The 22428-nt window shown below is 35.7% G+C and overlaps 1 protein-coding gene across 1 annotated transcript in view; it reads left to right on the top strand.

Moving 5' to 3' along the window:
• Positions 1–22428, top strand: part of LOC129239180 (mucin-5AC-like) — a 235159-nt gene that overhangs the window by 32520 nt on the left and 180211 nt on the right. Inside the window, exon 2 of the mRNA XM_054874517.1 lies at positions 20316–21378. Within this exon, the coding sequence (XP_054730492.1) occupies positions 21349–21378 (30 nt within the window). The 5' untranslated portion in view covers positions 20316–21348. The remainder of the gene's footprint in view (positions 1–20315; positions 21379–22428) is intronic.

The following is a 22428-nucleotide window of genomic DNA, read 5'->3' as shown; positions in this document are numbered from 1 at the left end:
ATAGTTGAATCTGTATACTTTTGTATTTGAAGTTCCAATACCCCAGTCCACACTCGCTACGACGGTAAGTGATAAGAATTTCTTGTGCGTACCGTGCCAAATTCGCTGAGAATGTCCATTTGTGTGCGCGCACTTAGGAGCTGATAAAATCGTCACTGTGTTGCAAGGCGTCTAGCACGCAATCGTTTAGGGCAGAGTTGCCAAGAGAAGCGACGAAGGTGTTTTATTTTATTTCATAATATTTTTCTGAAAACACTTTCAATACAGTATTTTCTATGCTGATTTACTACAAGAAAGTGCAAGAAATCGGAACTTTGGTTCACCAAAAAAAAAATTCAGATGTAAACTTTCAAACTTTTAGCGACAAACCGCTATTTTTGTTTGTCTTCTTTACTGCAATCTATTACCGGAGCTTTGATAATTTAGACCCAGAAAAAGCTTTATTACTAACTAAAACTTAATTTAGTTGTTGTTGTTATTGTATTAGTTCAATTTTGTCATATTGTGTCATGGAGCTCTGAGGATGATGATCTTTAGCGCATTAATTTCAGTTCGATGACTCGTTTCTGAAGAGTTTCTTATCGCTGGGGAGAAGCTTTGTACTGCTTATTTGTTACCCCACCGTAGAGATCCTTAAGGCAGAGCTATTTAGATTTATTCTACTTACTCATCTTCCTTCTTTGGCGTCTTAATATCAGTAATTTTCGCGCATAAACTTTGTGCCATTTTGTGAGTGAATACCATTCGGAAATCCGTAGGTTTGAATTTTCGTGCATGAAACAGCAGATTGATAGAAAAAGTTTTTTTTAATAGTAGTCGCCCCTCGCCATCAAGACGCACGTCCAAAATAGGCGGAGGAGCCCGATCAATCACCTCACACCTGGTGACGAAATGGCAAGACAAGAATGTATTAATAGTCCACTATCTCCCGGTTGTTGAAATCTCCCGGTTCTATCCACCAGTAAGGCAAGCATGAAGCTCTTCTGCGAGAGAATAAACTACAAACATAATATTTCATAATGTTTGGGAGTGGAGTGTGACTACTATTCGCTTGTGCCAAATTTCGAAATTCTCTATGAGCATGAAAGACCAAATGATAAGACAATTTTTTTCTATTAGCGGTCGCCCCTCGGTAGACATTGGTAAACCTCCGAGTGCATTTCTTTCTGTCATGCAAAAGCTCCTCATAAAGAACCATTCACCTCTCTGAGGCGTCATGGTAGGTCACCACAAGAAAAAAAACCTAAACAATATCGGATAAAAATAAATACATATAGGGCGTCCCAAGTAACTGCATGGCTGAAGACTTAAATAGAAAAGGAACCTTTTTTTCTGGCACCAATACATCTCTTAATGGGGGCCAGCTTATTGAAAAGTCTGGCCTAAAACAAGCTATCTCGAACAGCCAAGTGAAAGATATTAGGAAGACGCCTTGCGCTGAGTAACTGGATTACTCAGGAACTGAGGATCTTGGATTATTGGCACACTGCCCACATTTCAATAAATTGCAAAAAAAGAAATAAAAAGGCGTCAAATCACCCGTTCTTGCTCAATGGTGTGTTGTGGCAACTTACAATTGTGCGTAATTTTCTATCCGTCCTCTATTTCGGGAGTGGGTTTTCACAATTTCTGTGCATCTTTAAGACCATTCCAGTTCAATTCGTATATGACAACTGTCAAAAAAACTAGCTGAACGATATTAGGATAAACGCTTCATTAATGAGCCGGACTCATACAGTGTAACCTCTCCCAAACCTTTCCTCCATTTCTCGGGCACTTCCCTTCGCCGGATATTTTTTTCTATACCAAGTCTTAGGTATTTAAACAAATTACCACATCTTAAGCGAACACCTTTCCTGGGCGGTCAGAAGTAAACTGACGGTGAGCGCCCTCCAAATGGAGGTTTTATTGTATCCAATCCATGATTGTCACTCCAATATCATTTGTTGAACTTTATGAAACTAGATGGTAAAGTCTTAAGACTCCAGCATCGATGTAGTTTTTTTGAAAAATGAGATTTGTTTTTAAGTCGAGCCAGGAGGAAAATTTTCTGTATTACCATATTTCGACTACAGCACCACCTAGCGGCAAGTAAGACATACTCTGAGTATAAATTTAATACTATGTGTGCATAACTACTATTATTCGGGTATATTTTTAGATCAGATCGGATTATTAATCTAATCGAGTCATTAACAAGATTTCTGTAAATATCTGCAGCCCAGAGCCCCTAGAGGGTCCAAACAAACTCCTAAACTTTCATAGGCACGCTAACCACAACTCACCCGAAATAAGAGATTTTAGTGTCACATCCAATATTACGCTCTTGTAGGCACTTAAGTTGCGGAAGAATCGCTTATGAGCCATACGGCAACCTTGTTGCATGCAACTAGCAGACTCCTAGTCGCTTGATCGCAACTTGCTTCGAATGTTCATTTCTTTCCGCTGTACATACGTAGTTACAAATACAAACATATGTAAAAACTTAGATATGTATGCTACTTACTCTATGCAGCGCCTCTCCTGTCGCCACACGCTGGACGCTTTATTGGACACTGCCTCTGAGCGCAGTTCAATAAATCAATTAAAATTTATGATTGCGATAACACGCAAATGACTTGAATGCGATTTTAGTGGTTTCAATTGCTGTGACAACAACAGCAAAGACTAACAGTAACAGCAGCAGCAGCAGCAATAACAATAACAACAACAATTACCGCATAGTTAAGTGACAGTAAATAAATACTTGCAAGTGAATTGAGTGCAAACTGCATTGAAAGTGTATAAATGTGTGTTTATAATAGTATGCAGTCGGTTGTTGTGACGATGTGGCCAGAAGTACTAGTTTTGAACTAGTTGCCTACCTATTCGTTTGTTTTTACAGCAGAAGTAATTAGACTTCTATCCATTTTTTCGAGCTAAACAATGACATTTTTTACGTGGTAATACCCTACGAAAGCATTTAAAAACCTATGCACCAGCATTATTTAAAGAACTATTCATACTCTACATCAGTCTTGAAGATAAAGAACAAATTCATAGAAGGCTCCAAATTTGAGCTGAAAATCACCACTTTTGGGCTAGTTGTAAATGAAAAAAAAAATTGATAAATGTACTTCGAAAAATATTTTATTATGAACTCAAATATTAAACAACATTGTTGCTTAAAAGAATCTAGTCCAATTTGCGCCGAAAATGACCAGTTTTGGACTAGTTGAAAAGTAAATAAAAATTTAAAAAAGAACTTAAAATAATATGGCCTTATGAATAAGAATATTACTCAAAATTGTTTCTTAAGAAAAGAGACTAGTTCAATTTGTACCTCAAATCACAAGTTTTGGACTAGTTGAAAATGTAAATGAAAATTGACATACGAAAAAAATATTTTATTATGAACTAAAATATTACACAAAATTTTTTCTTAAAAAAGTCTAGACCAATTTGGGCCGAAAATCACCAATTTTGGGCGAGTTGAAATGTAAAGTTCACCAATTTTGTTTTTTTTTTTTTAATTTTTTATTGCAACTAGTTCATAAATATTTACAAATGACTAACAAGCAACTTAATTATGATAACATTACACAATTTTCACTCTACATGGTATAAAGCATTTCTATGGAGGTATGAATTCGCTAGGTTTAGTGCGTCTGAGCCGTCGTATTAATCCGTTTCGATTTCAGTGTTGACGGAGTTTATTTTAAGGTCGCGCTCAATGTCGGAACTTCTGCAGTACCATGGTGCTTTGACAATGCACCTAAGGACCTTATTTTGCAAGTGTTGGATTTGGTGTTTCGTGCTTTGACTGGCGCACCGCCATAGCTGCGCACCATAACTCCATACTGGCCTCAGTATCTGCTTGTTTTCTATCGTGAGAGCTGATCTGCTACCCATGAGCCATTGCATGTTTTTGAGTTTGATGTCCAATTCTTGCCCCTTTTTCTTGACATGCTCTTTCCATCGAAGTTTGCAGTCAATTGTCATACCTAGGTACTTCGCATAGTTTGCGTATGGGACCTGTTGATCATCTATGTATAGTGGTATATGTTGTATTTTAGTGTTTGTGAAAACTACGTGTACAGATTTTGTTTGGTTAAGTTTAATTTTCCATGTATTAGTCCACTGGCAGATCTTATTTAACGCGGTTTGTAATGTGGTTGTCGATTCGTTTTCGGTTTCACCAACTGCGATTAAGGCGGTGTCATCTGCAAACGTTGCTGTGACGTAATTAGGATCAGACGGTAGGTCATGTGTAAAGATAAGGTACAGCAGAGGCCCAAGTACGCTGCCTTGAGGTACTCCTACATTTATTTGTCGAAGACTTGAATAAGCATCATCTTGCTTGAATCGAAAATAGCGATTTGATAAGTACGACTCCAAGATTTCGTAGTATTGCTTAGGAAGTATTAATTTTAGTTTAAAAAGCAAACCTGTGTGACAAATTTTATCGAATGCCTTTGCCACATCGAGGAATACGCCAGAACATACTTTTTTTATTTTCGAGTGCTTTTTTTATTTCGTGCGTGATCCTGTGTACCTGGTCGATTGTGGAATGTTTACTTCGAAAACCAAACTGATGTGTTGGAATTATTTTTTTTCGTTCTATTATTTTATTGAGTCTTTTAATCAACAGCTTTTCAAACAACTTTGAGATTACTGGTAGGAGTGATATATATAGGTCTATACGATGAAACTTCGTGTCCATGTTTGCCTGGATTTTGGAGCATAATAACCTCCGCAGTTTTCCAGAGAATAGGATCGTAATGAAACTTAAAAGATTCATTCATTATGCTAGTGAGAATTTGGATGCCTTTAGGTGGAAGTTGCTTGAGTATTTCTGCAGTGATTATATCGAAACCAGGGGATTTTTTATTTTTTAGCATTTTAATTTCTCTTTTTAGTTCGGCGCTCGTGACTCGTGGAATTTCTTCAAACTTTTGGAGCACGGATGTAGACAGGCTTTCCGATGTTGCCTCATGAGTTATAAAAATATCAGCTAGATAATCTGCATATAGTTCTGGGAATTGTTATTAGCCCATTTTCCTTCTTTCATCTTGAGAGGAAGACAGCGCATTTGTGACCTTATTCACCAATGAAAAAAACTTTTATTACGAACTAGTCCAGTTTTGGCCTAGGTGAAAATGTTAATCAAATTGGTAAATGAAGTCATAAAAATGTGTTATTATGAATTTGAATGTTACATAATTTTTTTTGTTAAGAAAAAAAAAAACATAGCCAAATTTATGTCAAAAATCACCACTTTTGGACGATTTGAAAAGTAAATAAAAAATTGTAAGTTAACTATGAACAAAAGTGTTTATTATAAATTAAAATCTTACACAAATTTTTTCTTAAAAAAAAGATTAGATGAATATGTGCCCAAAACTACTAGTTTTGGACTAGTTCAAACTGTAAATAAAAATTGATAAATTAATAAAAAAAAAGATTTATGAATTCAAATGGTACATAAATTCTTTTGCTAAACAAAGTCTAGTCCAATTCATGTCAAATATCACCAATTTTGGACTAGTTCAAACTGTTAATAAAAATTGATAAATGAACTTCAAGAAAAATTTTTTATTATGTATTCAAATGTTACATCATAAATTCTTTTGTTAAAAAAGTCTAGGCCAATTTATGTCGAAAATCACCAGTCTTGGACAAGTTGAAAATGTACAATAAATATAAATTGATAAATGACTTAAAAAATATGTTCTTATGAAATAAAGTTTTGCACAAACTTTTTTGTTAAAAAAAGAGACTAGTTCAATATGTACCTAAAATCACTAGTTTTGGACTAGTTAAAAATGTAAATAAACGTTTATAAATGCATACTTCGAAACTATTTTATAACCAATTTAAATATAAAAAGAAACTATTACTTTTCTTTAAATTTGTGGTTCCTCTTAGGTTAGGTTAGGTTATACTGGCTGGCGGAAGCCATGCAGATACTATTTTGGCTTAGGTATATCGATACCAGATCAGAGCATTTTGTTTTTTGTTTTAACGAAAATATGCATCAGTCAAGGTGCGCGTTCTGTTCGCGAATTTTTGGAGTCGCTCAAGCTTCAGTTCAGGGATAGATTCTAGTCTTTCAAAACTGAGAGCACCCAGATAGCATAGTCTAATTTTCGAGAGGCGGATAGTACCATGGAAGATGCTCCTGGGTTTCTCTTATACCCGGCTCATTACATTTAGTGCAGGCATCGTTGTTGTGTCTCCTAATATGTTTTATTTTTAAAAATTAGTTAGTTATTTGTTTTCAGTTATTTTGAACCAAATGGACATCGAAATAAAATAAAAATTCTGAAATTATGTTATATTGTTATACAACATTAATAAAAACAAGAAGCAGAAATAATAAATTTTTTTTGCAAGCACCGCTAATTAGTCCTTTTGCAACTGTTGCAAATTGAGGCACTCTCGAACTAGTCTCACTTTTCCTCTGAACTGTCAGTTCATGAACTAAATTCGTTGCGGAGTAGTTTGGCTTTTCATTGCAGGTTAGTGCTCGCATGACTCTCGAAGCTTTAGCACGCACACATACATACATATATATATATATACTACTGTGCTCTATGCATCACTGCCTTGTGCTGGCTTGCGTGTACAAATGACTTCATTAATTAATCTGAATTGTTAACGCGAAAATGCACTAAAAATGATGTATGCAATGTAGTTAAGGAAAAATTGTTGGTAAAAGCTTTACGATTTACTTTGATAAACTTCAATTATGTAAGTAATTGGAATTTTTGTAATTACCTAAATAAATGGTAGAGGCTAACCAAATATCTTTTCAGTTATTTCTGTCGTACATTTATCAGTATGTAATTATTTTCATATTTAGTTGCTGTGGGCAGAGATTTACACTGTGTGTTATTTGTCCACCTCTAACTCCGTAGCGTGCAGCCTTTATCTGATCGACACTTCGAGGAATTGAATTCCTTGCTGATATTTTATATTTGCGCTAGAATACTGGTATGCCTGCATATATGCGCTTCTATGTATGTGTGTATACATTTATGTGAGAGAGCGTGCATGTATGCGAGAATGTGTGTATGCATACATGCCATATGCGGTTTTTATTTATAAGCATTTTCGCTTATCAGATTTTACAATTAAAATTAAGGCGCGCAGAGGCTTTAAATAATGGTCCTCCTCTCTACTGAAGTAAATCTAACAAATACAGCGAAACTTCGATGTAAAGAAGTCGAAATAGACGAACATATACTTCATAATTTGTTATATAAAGGCTATTGCGTGAATATTTTGTTGTTTAGAGACTCTGGATAATGGCATAAATTTGTAAGCGCTGAAATTCATCATGAAAAGGTTTCAGAATAACAATTTCGCGGAGGGGCTTGAAATACTTAGATCTTCCTTTTTTATATATGAAGTTTTTGGCATTACAAATTTCTCGAAAATCAATTGTGAAGAGTTTTTTTGTAATATTGAAGTGCGTTATATCGACGATTCACTGTAATTTGCAACTCTGCACAGTGGTGATATAATTTTGAATAATGTGGGTATTACAGTAGCATCAACATTAAAAATGACGTGAGCCTGGAGATTAAGCGGAGAATAACTCTTGCCAACAGGTGTTTCTTTGGGCTCCGATAACGGCATTTGGGGGTCGAGAATTTAGGCAGGTGAGGAGGGTATTCCCATGGACGTCGTTTAGCGGGTGTCTATATAGTTGTGTTTTGTTCTGGATCTCATGGGTGTAGTTGAAGAGATATCTCGTGGCTCGTCCGGGAGGGGGTTCAGACTCTAGTCTAGATTCCTGCGGTGCACCCAAGTAGAAATTGCTTGCTGAAGTGAAATTGTTGCAGGAAGGACAACAGGATGTATCTCCTAGCTGTCCTGATAGCAGTATTTTGACAGGTCTGGCCTGCAAATTATTAATGTCGGCCCGCCAATTGCTTTATATAAATCGTTACGAATGCTTTTTTGGACAATTGTCAAATTATGCGGAATCCAGAGAACAAATTTTTTTGACGATGAAATGTTCATGCGATATTGAATGTACGCTCTTCCCACTAATGCGAAATGATGCCTCTATCTCACGATATATCAATTGACGACCCTGCATTATCAGTTGAAGCACAACATCGATTGTTTCTGGCAAAACTACCGATACTGGGCGGCCTTCATTAAATTCTACAAGGATCGACGGCCACTTTAGAACTCGTTGTATTACAATCGTTTCACAGTGGTTAAGTGTAGTGCCATCAACGTAAATTGATCAATGGACTCAGTCAATGGTCTCAATAATTCACGTCGAAAATTCTAATAAATCATAGTATGAAAATTTTAAAATTTTCGTGACTTTTCATCACGTGATTTATAGTACAAACAACTTTTCACCAAAAATCTAATATTCTTATATTCCATCCAATCAGAATAATTTTTATAACGTGACTTTTCATCGCGTGATAAATATTAACCATTTTTAACAACAAAATTTTATATTATTATATTCCGTCCCATTTTACGTCACATCATTTTTCGTCACGTGATTAATATGAGAAATTTTTCACAAAAAAAAAACCAATATTCTTATATTCAGTGATATTTTGCGTCACATAATTTTTTATCACGTGACCTTTCATCACATAGTTAAAATGAACAATTTTTCCCAAACAAATCTTATGTTTTATAATCAGTCCAAATTTGCATCACATGATTTTTTATCACATAATTAATATGAAAAAATGTTTCCAAAAAAATTGAATGTTTTATAATCCGTGACTTTTCATCACGTGATGTATATGAACAATTTTTTACAAACAAATTTAATATTCTTCTAATATTACACTCCGTCCAATTTTACATCACATGATTTTTCATCACGTGACTTTTCATTGGCGGCCGCCGTAGCCGAATGGGTTGGTGCGTGGTTACCATTCGGAATTCACTGAGAGGTCGTTGGTTAGAATCTCGGTGAAAGCAAAATTAATAAAAAACATTTTTCTAATAGCGGTCGCCCCTCGGCAGGCAATGGCAAACCTCCGAGTGTATTTCTGCCATGAAAAAGCTCCTCATAAAAATATCTGCCGTTCGGAGTCGGCTTGAAACTGTAGGTCCCTCCATTTGTGGAACAACATCAAGACGCACACCACAAATAGGAGGAGGAGCTCGGCCAAACACCTAACAGAAGTGTACGCGCCAATTATTTATTTTTATTTAATTAATATGAACAATAATTTTGTTCAAACCCCCATATTACTACTACTATTGCATTATTTGAGAATTAGGGGAACCATTTTTACCAATATCGCATCATTTCAATTTCCCTCTCCTACAAAATTTTATTGAGCGCTCTTGACTTTCTAAGGGATTAAACATCTCTCTACTAAAATAATTCAGCAGCAAGTCAATTAAGAAAATATTTTCGAGCCAAATTTTCAATCAAATTTCCATAGGAAAGGTCACTTTTTCTTCCTTCATGCTTTTACTTCCTTAACTCTTACTCTTATTCACCCATGATACCAAGATTTTTTTAAGGGAAAATACATACTTTTTCATAAATTCCTCACAAATTCATTTTCTAAAATTCGTAACATATTATATCACCATCAACCATCATGCCTAAATTTGTCGCCGCTGTAATCGCCCTCATTGCCCATAAAATGAACCACGCACGAGAAGAGTCGCGCTCGCCAAGGCAGTTTGTCTTCACCACAGAATACAAATATCGATATGTAGACAAGTATGGCGGAAAGACTATTGACCGGCTGAGCTACTGGTCCCATTGCGCCCACTGTCCAGTCACTTCTCGCCTCGCACACCAGGCAGTCGGCAAAAGCGGCGACAATAGTAACGAAAATACGACAACAATGACGGCAACATCGCATCTATTTCTGGTATTGACTCAACTGAGCACAACTCAACTTGGCATTGGCAACGAAACTTTGTTTTGCACGAGGTGCGGACGCGCGGGCGGGATCGTTTCCCATTGCTCTACCCGTCACAAGCCATATATGGCAGATGTTAGCGACAACATTGTTTTATTGTTCATGCTGCTGCTGCTGTTGCTGTTGCTGTTGTTGCGATTGCTGTCTTGGCTGCTGTGTGGCTGTATTGCCGTTTTGCTGCTGGTTATCGGCGTTTAGTGCGAGCGAGTTAAAATGTGTGATTTGTTGCGGCCAATTCGTGGAATTTCTGTACGCCTTGCCATATCCGCGGCAGCGTTTTAGCCATTTCTGTGTTTGGTTTCGCTTTTTAGGCGGTGACTGCAGTGATGTGTTTGCCTTGTTGCCGCTGTTGTTGTTGTGCGATTTTTAACATTTTCAAGTTCATTGCTTTTGCTTTTATTTGACTATTTTATTTGTTATTTTTGTAGACAATAAATATGCCATATATACATACATACGTGCATACGAGTATATGGGACTTGGCTATTTCTACTTGCTACGCTTCGTTTGATTTGTTTAGTAGCGAATACTGTGGCGGATCTGGTTTGCCAGACATTGATGACCAAACAAATGCGTGTTTTACGCTTCACTTTGTAGAAGATAAACAAACACTTTGACTAGTAAATATGTATGTGCGTATATTAAATATGAAAAGCGATTGACTGCCGTATGCGAGATTTCTAGTGGCTTAAGGTTTTGCGTCAACATCTGGAAAGGTTTGTTTCATGGAATGAACTCTTCGTTGATATCAAAGTGTGGTAGATCCCAGAGGCTAAGTTAGGTTGGGTTGAAATGGCTGCTGGTAAGTTATACCTGCCCACCAACGCACACAATTTAGGCCGATTTGTATACTGCACGGACCAAGTCTAAGTTCCTATTCTAGACATCCGCATATGGGCGAGGAATCAGACCGATTGCCTTTTCCTCAACCCAGCTGCTTGATTCAGATCTTCAAATTGTGATTTCATGGATTTCCGTCCGCTGCGGCTGTGGAGTACTTGCAACGCTGGTATCGTTAGAATAACTTTGTCCTTTCTTCTTCTTGATTGGAGTGATATCCACTTACGTGATTTTGGGCGACTTTAACAAATCGCGCCAGTCATTTCTTTCTCATGCTAACCGGCGCCAGTTGGACACACCACGTGAAGCGAAGTCCTTCTCCGTCTCATCTGTCCAACACAGAGGGTCCTTCCTCTTTCTCAGCTATCACCAGCTGGTACCGCATCAAGTACTTTCAGAGCTACAGTGTTTGTATTCATCTTTCGCAGGACCTTTTGCAGAGAGAGCAGAGGAACAGGCATCCTTTACCGCGGCAGGCATCCTTTCTAGCCCCTTAACCTGATCGGGGTTGATTATAGAATAATATTTAAAGAATTATAAGATAGAAAAAATTATTGAATATCTCCCTGGTGACTTCATTAATTTCGGCATCCACAGTTTTTAGCTCCGCCAAGGTTTTTAATGGGAAAAAGCTGCCAGATTCAAGGATGCCTTTCTGTGTTTGGATATTTTTCAAAAATGCGGTTTGTTCTGCAAATACAAATACTTCTAAGATTGAATTGCAAAAAGGTGGACAAAAGAAAAATGTGGCTATAATTTCCCGAAAACATTTTTCTTTTTGCTATGGTATGGTTGGTTTAAAATTTCCATGCCCACATAACACCGAACTTATGACTGCCTAAATCCCCAGACCTTAATTTTCTACGTATGGGGCGTAGTTGAATTTGAAATCCATAAGCATCCTCATAACCCCATTTCTTCTCTGGAGGCCGCAATTAGAACCATTGTGGTCAATAGGAATAAGAAGTATTTGATTCGGGCACTCAATAGTATCCGAACCAAGATCAAGGAGGTTTTGCAGCTAATGGAAATTTTATTGAATAATTTTAAAGAAACATATATAATAAGTTAATGTTTTGTAAAAAATTCGTAAAATTTCATTAAATTTTGCTCCAAATGGAAGCTAATTAGTTCCACTCTCAGAGACTTCCTACGCGGTCATCGGCATCCCCCTGACTGTTGTCAAGTTGTCTTCATATACCGTAGACATCCTGTATTTTGTGTGTGTTGTTAAAAGGCAGTAACCCATATGTTTGGTTTCTTTGTCATGCTTCGCTAGTAACTCGATTTTATGCCTATTTTGCTCTGCTGGTGGCATTTTTTATGTTCAATTTATGAGACGAAATAAATAAAGAGCGCCCTGCTCTCATTTATATCTAAATATTTTACTAACCCTTATTCGCCAACCCCTTCCGCGTTCGCTTACCATTCGTGTCTGAATTCATGAGTTGATAGTTCACAACTGATTTCAGCGATGGAAATACAATGATTGCTATCTCACGTACTGCAGGGAATGTATAATACAAAAAAAAAAAGAATTTAATTTAAAAAAATAAAAAAAAAAAAAAAATAAAATAATAATAACTATGTATGGCTGAAAATCTAGGAAAAAAAATCCATTTTTAAGTTCATAACATAAAATTTTCATATACACATTTCTTTCCAGTGAATTTTATTACTATCATTAGTTGATTTATATCCAAAAAAATTGTACTGACAACCCTTTATGCAATAAATTTTGAAAATCTTATTATTTGAAAAGAGAGGCGCGTTCGAATAAAGTTTAAATTCAAAATTAAATCCGTGTCCCTGACATATTGTCTATTATTACATTTTTTTTGTGTTACTGCGTCTGCGCGCGCCTCACAACCTGTTCGCGCTGTACTCGCTGAATGCGTGCCAATAAAAACAATAACAAACTAATTTGGCATTCGGTGTTGTATGAATTTTGAACGCTTTTTATATTTTGATCGTAAACGAGCGTAATTAGATACGTTGATTTCGTTGTTGGGCATTTTAATTTTGCTTTTCTTTCCTTTTTTGTTGTTGTAATTTTTTGTTTTTTTTTCTTTTGTTATTTTATTTTATTTTATTTCTTTGTGTTTTGTTTGGTTTGATATTTGTCTTGTTTTGCGTTCGGTTGAGTTGTTGCTCAGTGGAGCGCATTAATTTTCTTTGATCGTCTGAGTTGATCAACATTTTAAAATTAGCGAAATTATTCGTACCGAATATTTAGTAGCTTCAAAAAAAGAATTAATTTTTTTTTTTTGCATTTCGCTCATTTTCGCGTTCTTCGTGCTAACATAAAAACAAGCTTAGTGCCATTTTTTAGGTTGCGCTCTTTTCAAAGGCTGAATCAGTCAATGAAATCTGCAACTGTAGGCGTTAGAAATCAAAATATTTACAATTAGAGTGGCAATTATCGATTTTTTATTTTAATTTTTTTGTAGCCCCGTTTTACTAGGTACATTATTTGCGTGATAATTTTGACTTAGTGACGACGAAGTGAGAATCGAAGTTATATTACATAAAAAATAAAAAACATAATAAAAAAATAAAATTTTTTAGCGAATATTTAATTTAATGTTTTGCTGCAAACTATTTCCATTGCATATTTATTAGTTTTCCTATAATTAAAAAAAATATATATATTAAAAAGAATTTGTTGAGTTCTGAAAAAAATTTGTTTCGCACTACTGCAGCTTTATTTAAAAAAATATATTAAAACTATTTGAAAACCTCAGGATTTTTTCAAATTTCAAAAATTGTTAAAAATGAAAAATATTTTTCTAATTTTTTTTCTATTTGTGTGTATTATTTTTTGGACATTTGAGAGAAATTAAAAGAGGATATTCAATAATATCGATCTATCATACAAACATTTTTTCCAAGTTCCGTCCACTAAATTCGGGACCTCTGGTCGCATACTCAACATGCTTACTGTAAAGGCAGATTCGTATAATCTGTCCTGTAAACAATTCTTAAAGATATAGAGGAGTCCTTCAAACTACTCCTTCTCTAGCGCTTAATGTAATGTTCAATATTGTACCAGTAGGCATTGCAGGAAAAGCTGCTGCTATACGTGTCGCAATCAGACTGAGAGGCTCAGGCTACAGGTTTGGCCTTACTTACTTACCTTAGATACTCAAGTATTCTTAGAAGAACCTGGTGAATCTGTTCATGCATGGCTTGAAGTTAGATGGAAGGGTTGGCGGAGGAGTATCCTGCGAGGAGCTCTCCATCAGACTCAAAACCCGGTTACCGGACCACTGCAGTGGATTCCAAGCAGAGGTAACGGCACTTAAAGAAGCAGCAGATTGTGGAATAACTGTTACGGAGGCTACTCCGATTGCCAAATGGCAATTAGAGCTCATGATGATGGTGAACTCGAAACTGATTGGGGAATACCTAACTTCACTTTCGATCGCATCCGAATTCTTCGATATAAGGCTTATCTGGTAACTTGATCATAGTGATATTGCAGGAAACTTCAAGGCGCATGAGCTGGGCAGGCAGGGGACTTCTGAGGTAGTTTTTTCTAGAAATAAGAGGATTGGGATCTCGTTGAATACCTACGATCTGCTCCTAAAGAGGTAAGCTACGCGTTGCCTAAGAAAGTGCTGGATAAGTACACAAACTTTTGAGATCGCAAAATCTTTCTGCTCACAGGTGGATCGGAGGCGTTCGAGGGATCTTCTGAGTATAACAAAATCTTAGCTCTGAAATTTCGTATCTTATAGCACACTGGCCGCAAGGCATACATACTGTGAGGCTCGGCTCAGTTGTATGGAGGATGCTTAGCTGCCCTGCTTTCGCGTAGGTAAAATAGAAGTATCTTGACTCTCATATCTTTCCTACGCCTGCTTATATAACAAGGCTGGTTGCTAAAAACCTGATGAATGTCATCAGCCGTATGAAGCGACTAACTCCTCCTCAACTCGGTCATCGTTCAGTCGTCATCAATATGTATTCACCCATCCACCCTCCCCCCATTCTTCCTAATATTTGTATCTCCTTTACAATGGCATGACAAAGGACGAATTTTTGATCTTCGTCCAAGTGCGGCTTCTCTATGGGCAACCTTTTCCGTTTAATGAATCATACGAATACTGCCAAGCGAAAACTCCCATCAACAGAGAGCGCAAACTCTAGGCGGCTCAAACGACTAACACCAACTCAGCCGATAATTAGAAAAAATTAAAGTTACGTACAAATATTTGCAAACACGCACAAATACGCAACCCAAATGTAATACGAGGGGTGCCTTTTATATTTCGGGATTTGGCAACCCTGGTGTTGCAATCTGGCAACTGGCAGCTGTATCGCAAAGTTTGACATTTTTTGGCTTTTACGTACTCAGAACGTTTTGAAATACCAGCGCTATTTGTGTTATTTCCAGTACGAGTAACTTAAAAGATTCATCTCGATCCAAAAATGGAATTAAATCGTGAACATTTTCGTGCGATTATTTTTTACAACTTTCGACGTGGATTAACTCAGCGACATTGCACGGATGAACTTAATTCATTATTTGGCGATGAAGCTCCATCAATTACCATCGTGACAGGTGATGATTCGTGGATTTACGCGTATGAGCCCGAAAGTAAACAGCAGTCGACTGTATGGGTGTTTCCAGATGAGCCAAATCCAACAAAAGTTGTTCGCGCACGAAGCACTTCCAAGCAAATGGTCACCTGTTTTTTCGGAAACCGCAACCGTACCACTAGAACAATGCAGAACAGTAAATTCTGAGTGATACACAACCATTTGTTTGCCAGTTGTCTTCCAAGAAATTAGGAAAACCAATCGCCAAAAACGGATCACTCTTTACCAGGACAATGCGAGCTCTCACACATCGGCTCAAACAACTGCATTTTTGAGCACCCAAAACATCGAATTAATGGGTCATCCGCCGTATAGTCTTGACTTGGCACCGAATGACTTCTTTTTATTCCCGTACGTAAAAACAAACTGAGCGATCAACGTTTTTCGACACCTGAAGAAGCGGTTGCGGCATTCAGAATGCATGTTTTGGAGGTACCTCATTCAGAGTGGCAAAAATGCTTCGACAATTGGTTCAAACGCATGCAGAAGGGAAGGGATCTTCATGGAGAATATTTTGAAAAACAATAAAGTGGTTTTCGATGATTAAAATTTGTTTTTGTTCTCTAATCCCGACATATAAAAGGCACCCCTCGTATTGATAATGATTCATAAAATAGGCAAACAAAAAAATTATTAAAAATTGTGTTGAGATGAAGCAAAATCCTTTTTGGAGCTTCAACTTCACGCTTGGAATATTTAGAATTGGTTGAGACCTCATGCAACAATATTTACGTTGACCCAGGGTATTATGAAAAATGATAATGAGAAAAATAGTACTCGCTTAGGTGGATTTTTTATGCATTTTTTATACATATTTGAAAATATATTTTTTGTATAGGTACATATTTTTACCTGGAGACCAAATCAACACGAAAAAGTGTGCCCACACTGCAATTCACATGTTGAAATCTCACAAAAATGCTAAATCTGCATTTAAAACTTTTCTCAATTATTATTTATTTAAACAAATCAGCAATTTAATTATTTCTATCTCGATAAATTTTCATTAGCGATCAATTCAAGCGATAATCAAAGAGATTCGTGAAGCTTTTGAATTTTAGCAGAGCTTTGTTGTTGTTGCAAACGCTAAAAAATGTTGCATCACGCAGAGTAGAGTGGCTTGCATATGTAACTATGTGAATGCAGATATACATACATACCTACACACATACATATATATGTATGAGCATCTACATATACCTGTGATATTCAATACTTCGTCAGCCATAGCGTGGGTAGATTTATTGGATAAATTTGAAGTTTTTATGTGAAACAAATAGCCGTTGATTGAGTGAAGACGAGAAACGGGGGAATTATTTTAATAAAACTGTGCGTAAAATATTCAAAAAAGGCTAAAAAGATATTGAAAATGGTCAATAGTTGTAGCAATATTTTTCAAGCTGCAATAAATTGGAGATTTTATGTTTACTTTTACTTATTATTTATTTTATTTTTTTTCGTTAATGGCTAAGTCGCAATAAAAGCGTTGAATACCAAGTAGTTTGTTAAGCGATCAATGAAATGCATTACGTAACTAATCGTGGGAATTTTATTTTACACCAAAGTTTATTTTATTATAAGCCAACATTGCGCGTAAAATTATTTAAATGAAGTAACCAAAGTGCTACTAAAAACTGTTTTGCATCGAAATTTTCCTAACAACAAATCATTGGCTAATAATTTAGGCATATAGAGGTATACGAGCTTGTGTTTGTAAATTAGGGTGCCTCACCAAAAAGTAATTGCAGCTCACCAGCATCGCTCATTTTATCAATATAACTTGGCCCCACCTAGATTGAGCTGAATCAATTATAAGGCATTCATCTACATTCCTATGTACAGTCTGTCTAATAGAACCGTGACCAACATAATTTATTTTATTTATTTTAGTTTAAGACTTCCGTCAAAAAATATTTGAGAAAAATATTTAGATTTACGTGAGCTGGAGTGATTTCAAAATACCAAACACTTCCATAAACAAATAAAATATATTTGTTTTTATATTTGTTCCACAAAATCATCTCAGATGATAGCATAATATATGCTTCAAAGGTTCATATAGGTTAGGTTAGCCAGGTTGCTTGTCTAAGACCAGACCCTCGTTGGCCCTAAGACTCATTGTGAAAGGATTGCATGAAAATGTTTGAATAAAATTTGTCAGCGGAAATAAAACAATGAAGTTTTTGAAATGAAAGGGTGTTTTTTAGGGGTTTGAGAACATAAAATGATAACACAAAACTGAAATATTGTTGGGATATTTTTTTTTTCTTTTAATGTGGTAGATAATTTCATGACATTTATTTTTTAAAATGATAGCCGGTACATGTCACCCACCGCTACGAATTAACCTTGGAAAGTCATGCCTCGTCGTTTCGACGACGCGAGTTTTTTTTTACCGTTATCGCACTGTTCCTTTGTTTGTAAGAGGCCTTTCTTTTTTACAGCGTTAGTCGCTGTTGAGCTGTTAACGCTTGCAGTTGGTTGGCTTCGTACGATCTTTGTAAGTATTTATTTTTTAAAAATGCGTAGTCGAAAAGACGAACGATGAACTTTGTGTGAGTTTTTCGTCCCGAAGCTATTTTTCTTGTTTATTTATCTGTTTGGTATGTACAGTTGTAATACAATATGAGTGGCAGCAAAATTTATACTGACAAAGAAATTGAAAAATTTCTTGCCATGTGCGACGACGAGAATGGATTAGACGATGAGTTAGACAACAGCGATCTAGAATCTGATGCATAAATCGAACAAAACGAAAGCTTAGGGGATGCCAGTTCTTCAGTAGAATCAACCGACACAGATGAAGATAACATGCCTTTACATTTATTGAGAGCCAAGTCAAATATAATTTATTTTAATAAATCTACATATTTTGCGGGGCAAAAAAAAACATAAGTGGTCAACAAAAAAGGGCAAATCTTATCGTTATGGTCTAAATGTAGTACATAAAGCTCGAGGACCAACACGCCATTGCAAAAATATAACAGACCCACTGCAATGCTTCCAAATATTCATCACACCAGAGATCGTGGAGGAAATTGTTCAATAGACAAACATTGAGATTGCTAATCATCTTACTTGTAACTACAGATGAAGCTCAAAGGAAAGCAACTTCTTCAAATGAAATTTCTGCCTTAATTGGACTTTTGGCACTAACAGCAGTCAAGAAAAATCAGCATCTGTATGCAGATGAATTGTTTGACAGATCTTATGATGGAACAACATATATTTCGATAATGACAAAAGCAAGGTTCAAATTTCTTAAGTCAGTGAAAATACCGCAGATACTAATCGCCCAAAAAATTTAACAAAAAAGAGAAAGATTTGCGCAATTTGTCCCCATGCTAAGCGACGGATGACGAAATAATTTTGTGCAAAATGTAAGAAAAGTCTTTGTGGGAAGCATAAAATAGTACAAAATGACAACTTTCATTCTTTAAAGTATTTTATTTTCTTAGTTAATAGCATTATCTTTATGAAAAAATAATATACTATTCAGTGAATATTATATTATTAAATTGTTAATTTTTTTTGTTTCTTAGTTTGTTTTTTGTACAAAAGCCAAATGAATCAGAGCTGTGAAAATTGTATTTATAATAAAGAGATTTAAGAAAAACTATTTGATATTGTTTTATTTAGAAGATATATAAAAAAGCAATGTGAATATATTGATTTTCGTAGGTTTTGATAGGTAGGATAATATATGTATTCATGATTTTGAGTAATGTCGTCATCGAATCGACGAGGGATGACCTCTACGTTATAAAAATAACGATAACCTTCTAGGGTTAAATGGCCCATTCGATTAGTGCAATTTTCGACTACTTCTCCAATAAATCTGAATAACAAATCTAACGCAAACGTGGTCATTTAGCTTCAATTCTTGCGCGAGCTGCATTTTACTCGTATAGGCGCGCAAGCCAAGCTCCTTGGGTAAAATTTTCCACGCAGTCGAAGCGCAAATGCCAACAAGTTGTGACAAATCGACATTTTCACGTCTTCTTCAACACATCGTCACAAAAGCTCCTACCTCTTTTCGGGAGAAATAAAGACCGATGATGCCGCCAGAGGGGATGCCTTTTATCGATTTTTAATATCGGGTTATGTTCGTTATCCAGTATAAAAGTACTCAACGCATATTAAGGGGTTAGTGGTAGTCAGAGGTCCCAAAAAATGATGATTTTCAATCATTTTGTTTGCTAGTCAATTGCTTTATATTACAAAAATAAACACATAGCATTAATACAACATGTCTCGACTTAACTTTAACAAAACTGAAAAAAAAATTAATGTTTGTGTGCAGGCCGTTTCTCCAGTAGTCTCTTGCGGTGATCAATACAAATCTTTGGAGATTCATCTAAAATCAATCGGACAAGAGAAATTGGTTTTATTAATACTAATTTTAACAATTTATTTTTCAAAATTACAATATGGCGGCTTCACGAAATATTTTTCAGATTTGCGAGCATAAAACCGAAAATTAATTGTTAAAAAAATTGAAATTTTTGAAAAAAAAATCTTTCAATCAGGCACGAGTTTTTCATATTTTTCAAAAGCATTATCAATTTTATTGAAATCTACCAAGCGGTTTTAAGTTACAGTGATCACCAGTTCAAAAAACATAGTTTTGAGAAAAACGCATTTAAAGTTTTGCTATCGAGCTCCGGAGCGCCCGAGCGGCCTTTGTTAATTGTTGAATAACTGGAAAAGTATTAGTCGGATTCACTTCAAATTTTCACACAATATTTTAAAGATATTATACTTTAAGAAAATGCAAAAAACAAATCCAATTTTTTGAAAATTCAATTATCGAATTATTCAAACGAAATTTGTGATATCATCAGTTGGAGAGCAGAAGAATGCAAACAATCTAAAACATAATCGAAATTGTGTAATTTGTATGTATGTATGTGTGTATGTGTATGAAAAAGCAAATAACACAAATTTTCATATTAGCAAAACAAACACAAAACTCAATTAGTTGTGCGCGCTAAAAAAAGTAGAAATAATAAAAAAATATATAAAACGAAATTCGTCGATTGAAGTGATAATCCATAGAAATAAAACGACAAGCAAATAAAACCAATCAGAAATTACGAAGTTATGTGCATGCAAGGAAATTTCAATTTTAATCATAACTCGAAAAAACACAAAAAAATTTAATTGAAAAAAGAATAAAAAAAATATCAAATCATCAACAGCGCACACATGTGCGTCTGTGTGTGCGCGTTCATATGCAAACGTGGCATCATCACCTTTCACCAACATCAAACATTTTTTTGGTTTGTTCACAACGAAATCAATTTGCGGCAACAACCGAACCAACAACTGACCAACGTTCGCTTGTTTTCAACTACCAGCCAACCAACCAAAATATGTTTGTATGTATGTATGTACGTATGCAGCTAACGATTCAGTGATGCCGGCCAAGCTGCTCACTTATCAACTAACCGCAGTGAGCAACCCACCAATTCACCAACTCACCTACATATTTACATACAAGCACACCGATCAAGTCACACAACTGGTCAGGCGTTAATCACTTGATGCTTTGAATAACAGAATCTGCTTGGCGTATTTGCACGGATTAATTTGGCTAACACGACCCACAACGTTTGCAATGGGGTCTTATTAAACACACAGACCCACTTCGCTGATACATTACATATCTATGCATGTATGTGTGTACATACAAGTGCAGTTTAAATGAGTATAAAAAATAAAATAATTGAGAAAAAGTGTATGCGTATGTGCGTATTTGTTATATTCGCCTCACTGTTGGTGCCTTAGATGGCCAAGGGGCCAAAGTGTCGAGTGCTTGTGGCGCGTTTGGTGGATAAAGTTTTATGTTGGTGTTTCTGGTAGTTGATCCAATGCAGCCAGCAGAGTGCCAACGCGTGTGTTGTCTACAAATTAAATGTCAAAATTAAGAAAGATTGAGAAATATAATAAGTGAACAGAGGAAACAACAACAAAAACAACTACCAAAATGGTGAACGCTGTAATGGATGCAATTGCGGTAGGTTTATTTAATATTTCTAATGAACATAAAATCTATAAAAATATATTTGTTGGCTAACACAATGCTTAAAAAAAATGAAAATTATGCTGCTTGAAATAAACAGAAAAAAACTACAACTTTGCATTCAATAGCCAATGAATTGGCTACAAATTGTATTCATTATTTATAGCCAAAAATTTTGTTATAAAATATTCAAGGGTAGACCAACAATTTTTTTACTCGAGCCCACTAGAAAAGCGGTTGTTTATAAAAGTCTAACGAAATTTTTTTTCCCCCACTTTATTTTATACATTTGACCATTACATGACATTAAGTACGTTGTTTAACAATTTGCCCAGTACATTAGGGCGGGTCGATTTAAAAATCGCTCATTGCTCTGTGAAAATCGTATTCTAGGGATCAAAATAAGAAACTTTGCCAAAGGAACCATACCTCTAAAACGAATTCTGATGTCCCCCAATTTGGGTCGAACGAAAAATCCCACTTTGACCCATTTAGAGTGCTCCAATCGAGTCCAAATGTATGACGGACCCCCACTATCTTTGGACGGCCGATCCACCCATGCCAGTGGCACACCCCCTGGAACTCCCCTGTGGGGTTCCCCATGCAATCATTTCAAAATATCACCATTTTTGGCCTTTACATGAGAAAAAAAACTAAAAAGTTCGACCCAAATTGGGGGATATCAGAATTCGTTTTAGAGGTATGGTTCCTTTGGCAAAGTTTCTTATTTTGATCCCTAGAATATGATTTTCACAGAGCAATGGGCGACTTTTTTGCCTCCCCACAAATCGACCCGGCCTAATTTACATACATCGCTTAATGACCAGTGCCAAAGCAATAAAAATTAAAATAAACGAAATAATATACAATTAAATAATATTCAATACGAAATTGAGATATACATATGTTCAAGGTGGCGCAAAATTAATCACCCAATTTTGTTCTTCGATAACTTTTTTACTAAAGCAAAAAAAAAAGTTATTTAAATTGGTATTACCAACATTTAAAACCATTTCCCTAACATTTAACTTCACATATGTATCA

The sequence above is a fragment of the Anastrepha obliqua genome, chromosome 2, assembly GCF_027943255.1.
Source record: "Anastrepha obliqua isolate idAnaObli1 chromosome 2, idAnaObli1_1.0, whole genome shotgun sequence".
Classification (NCBI taxonomy): Eukaryota; Metazoa; Arthropoda; class Insecta; order Diptera; family Tephritidae; genus Anastrepha; species Anastrepha obliqua.
This window is presented reverse-complemented; position numbering and strand designations above follow the sequence as displayed.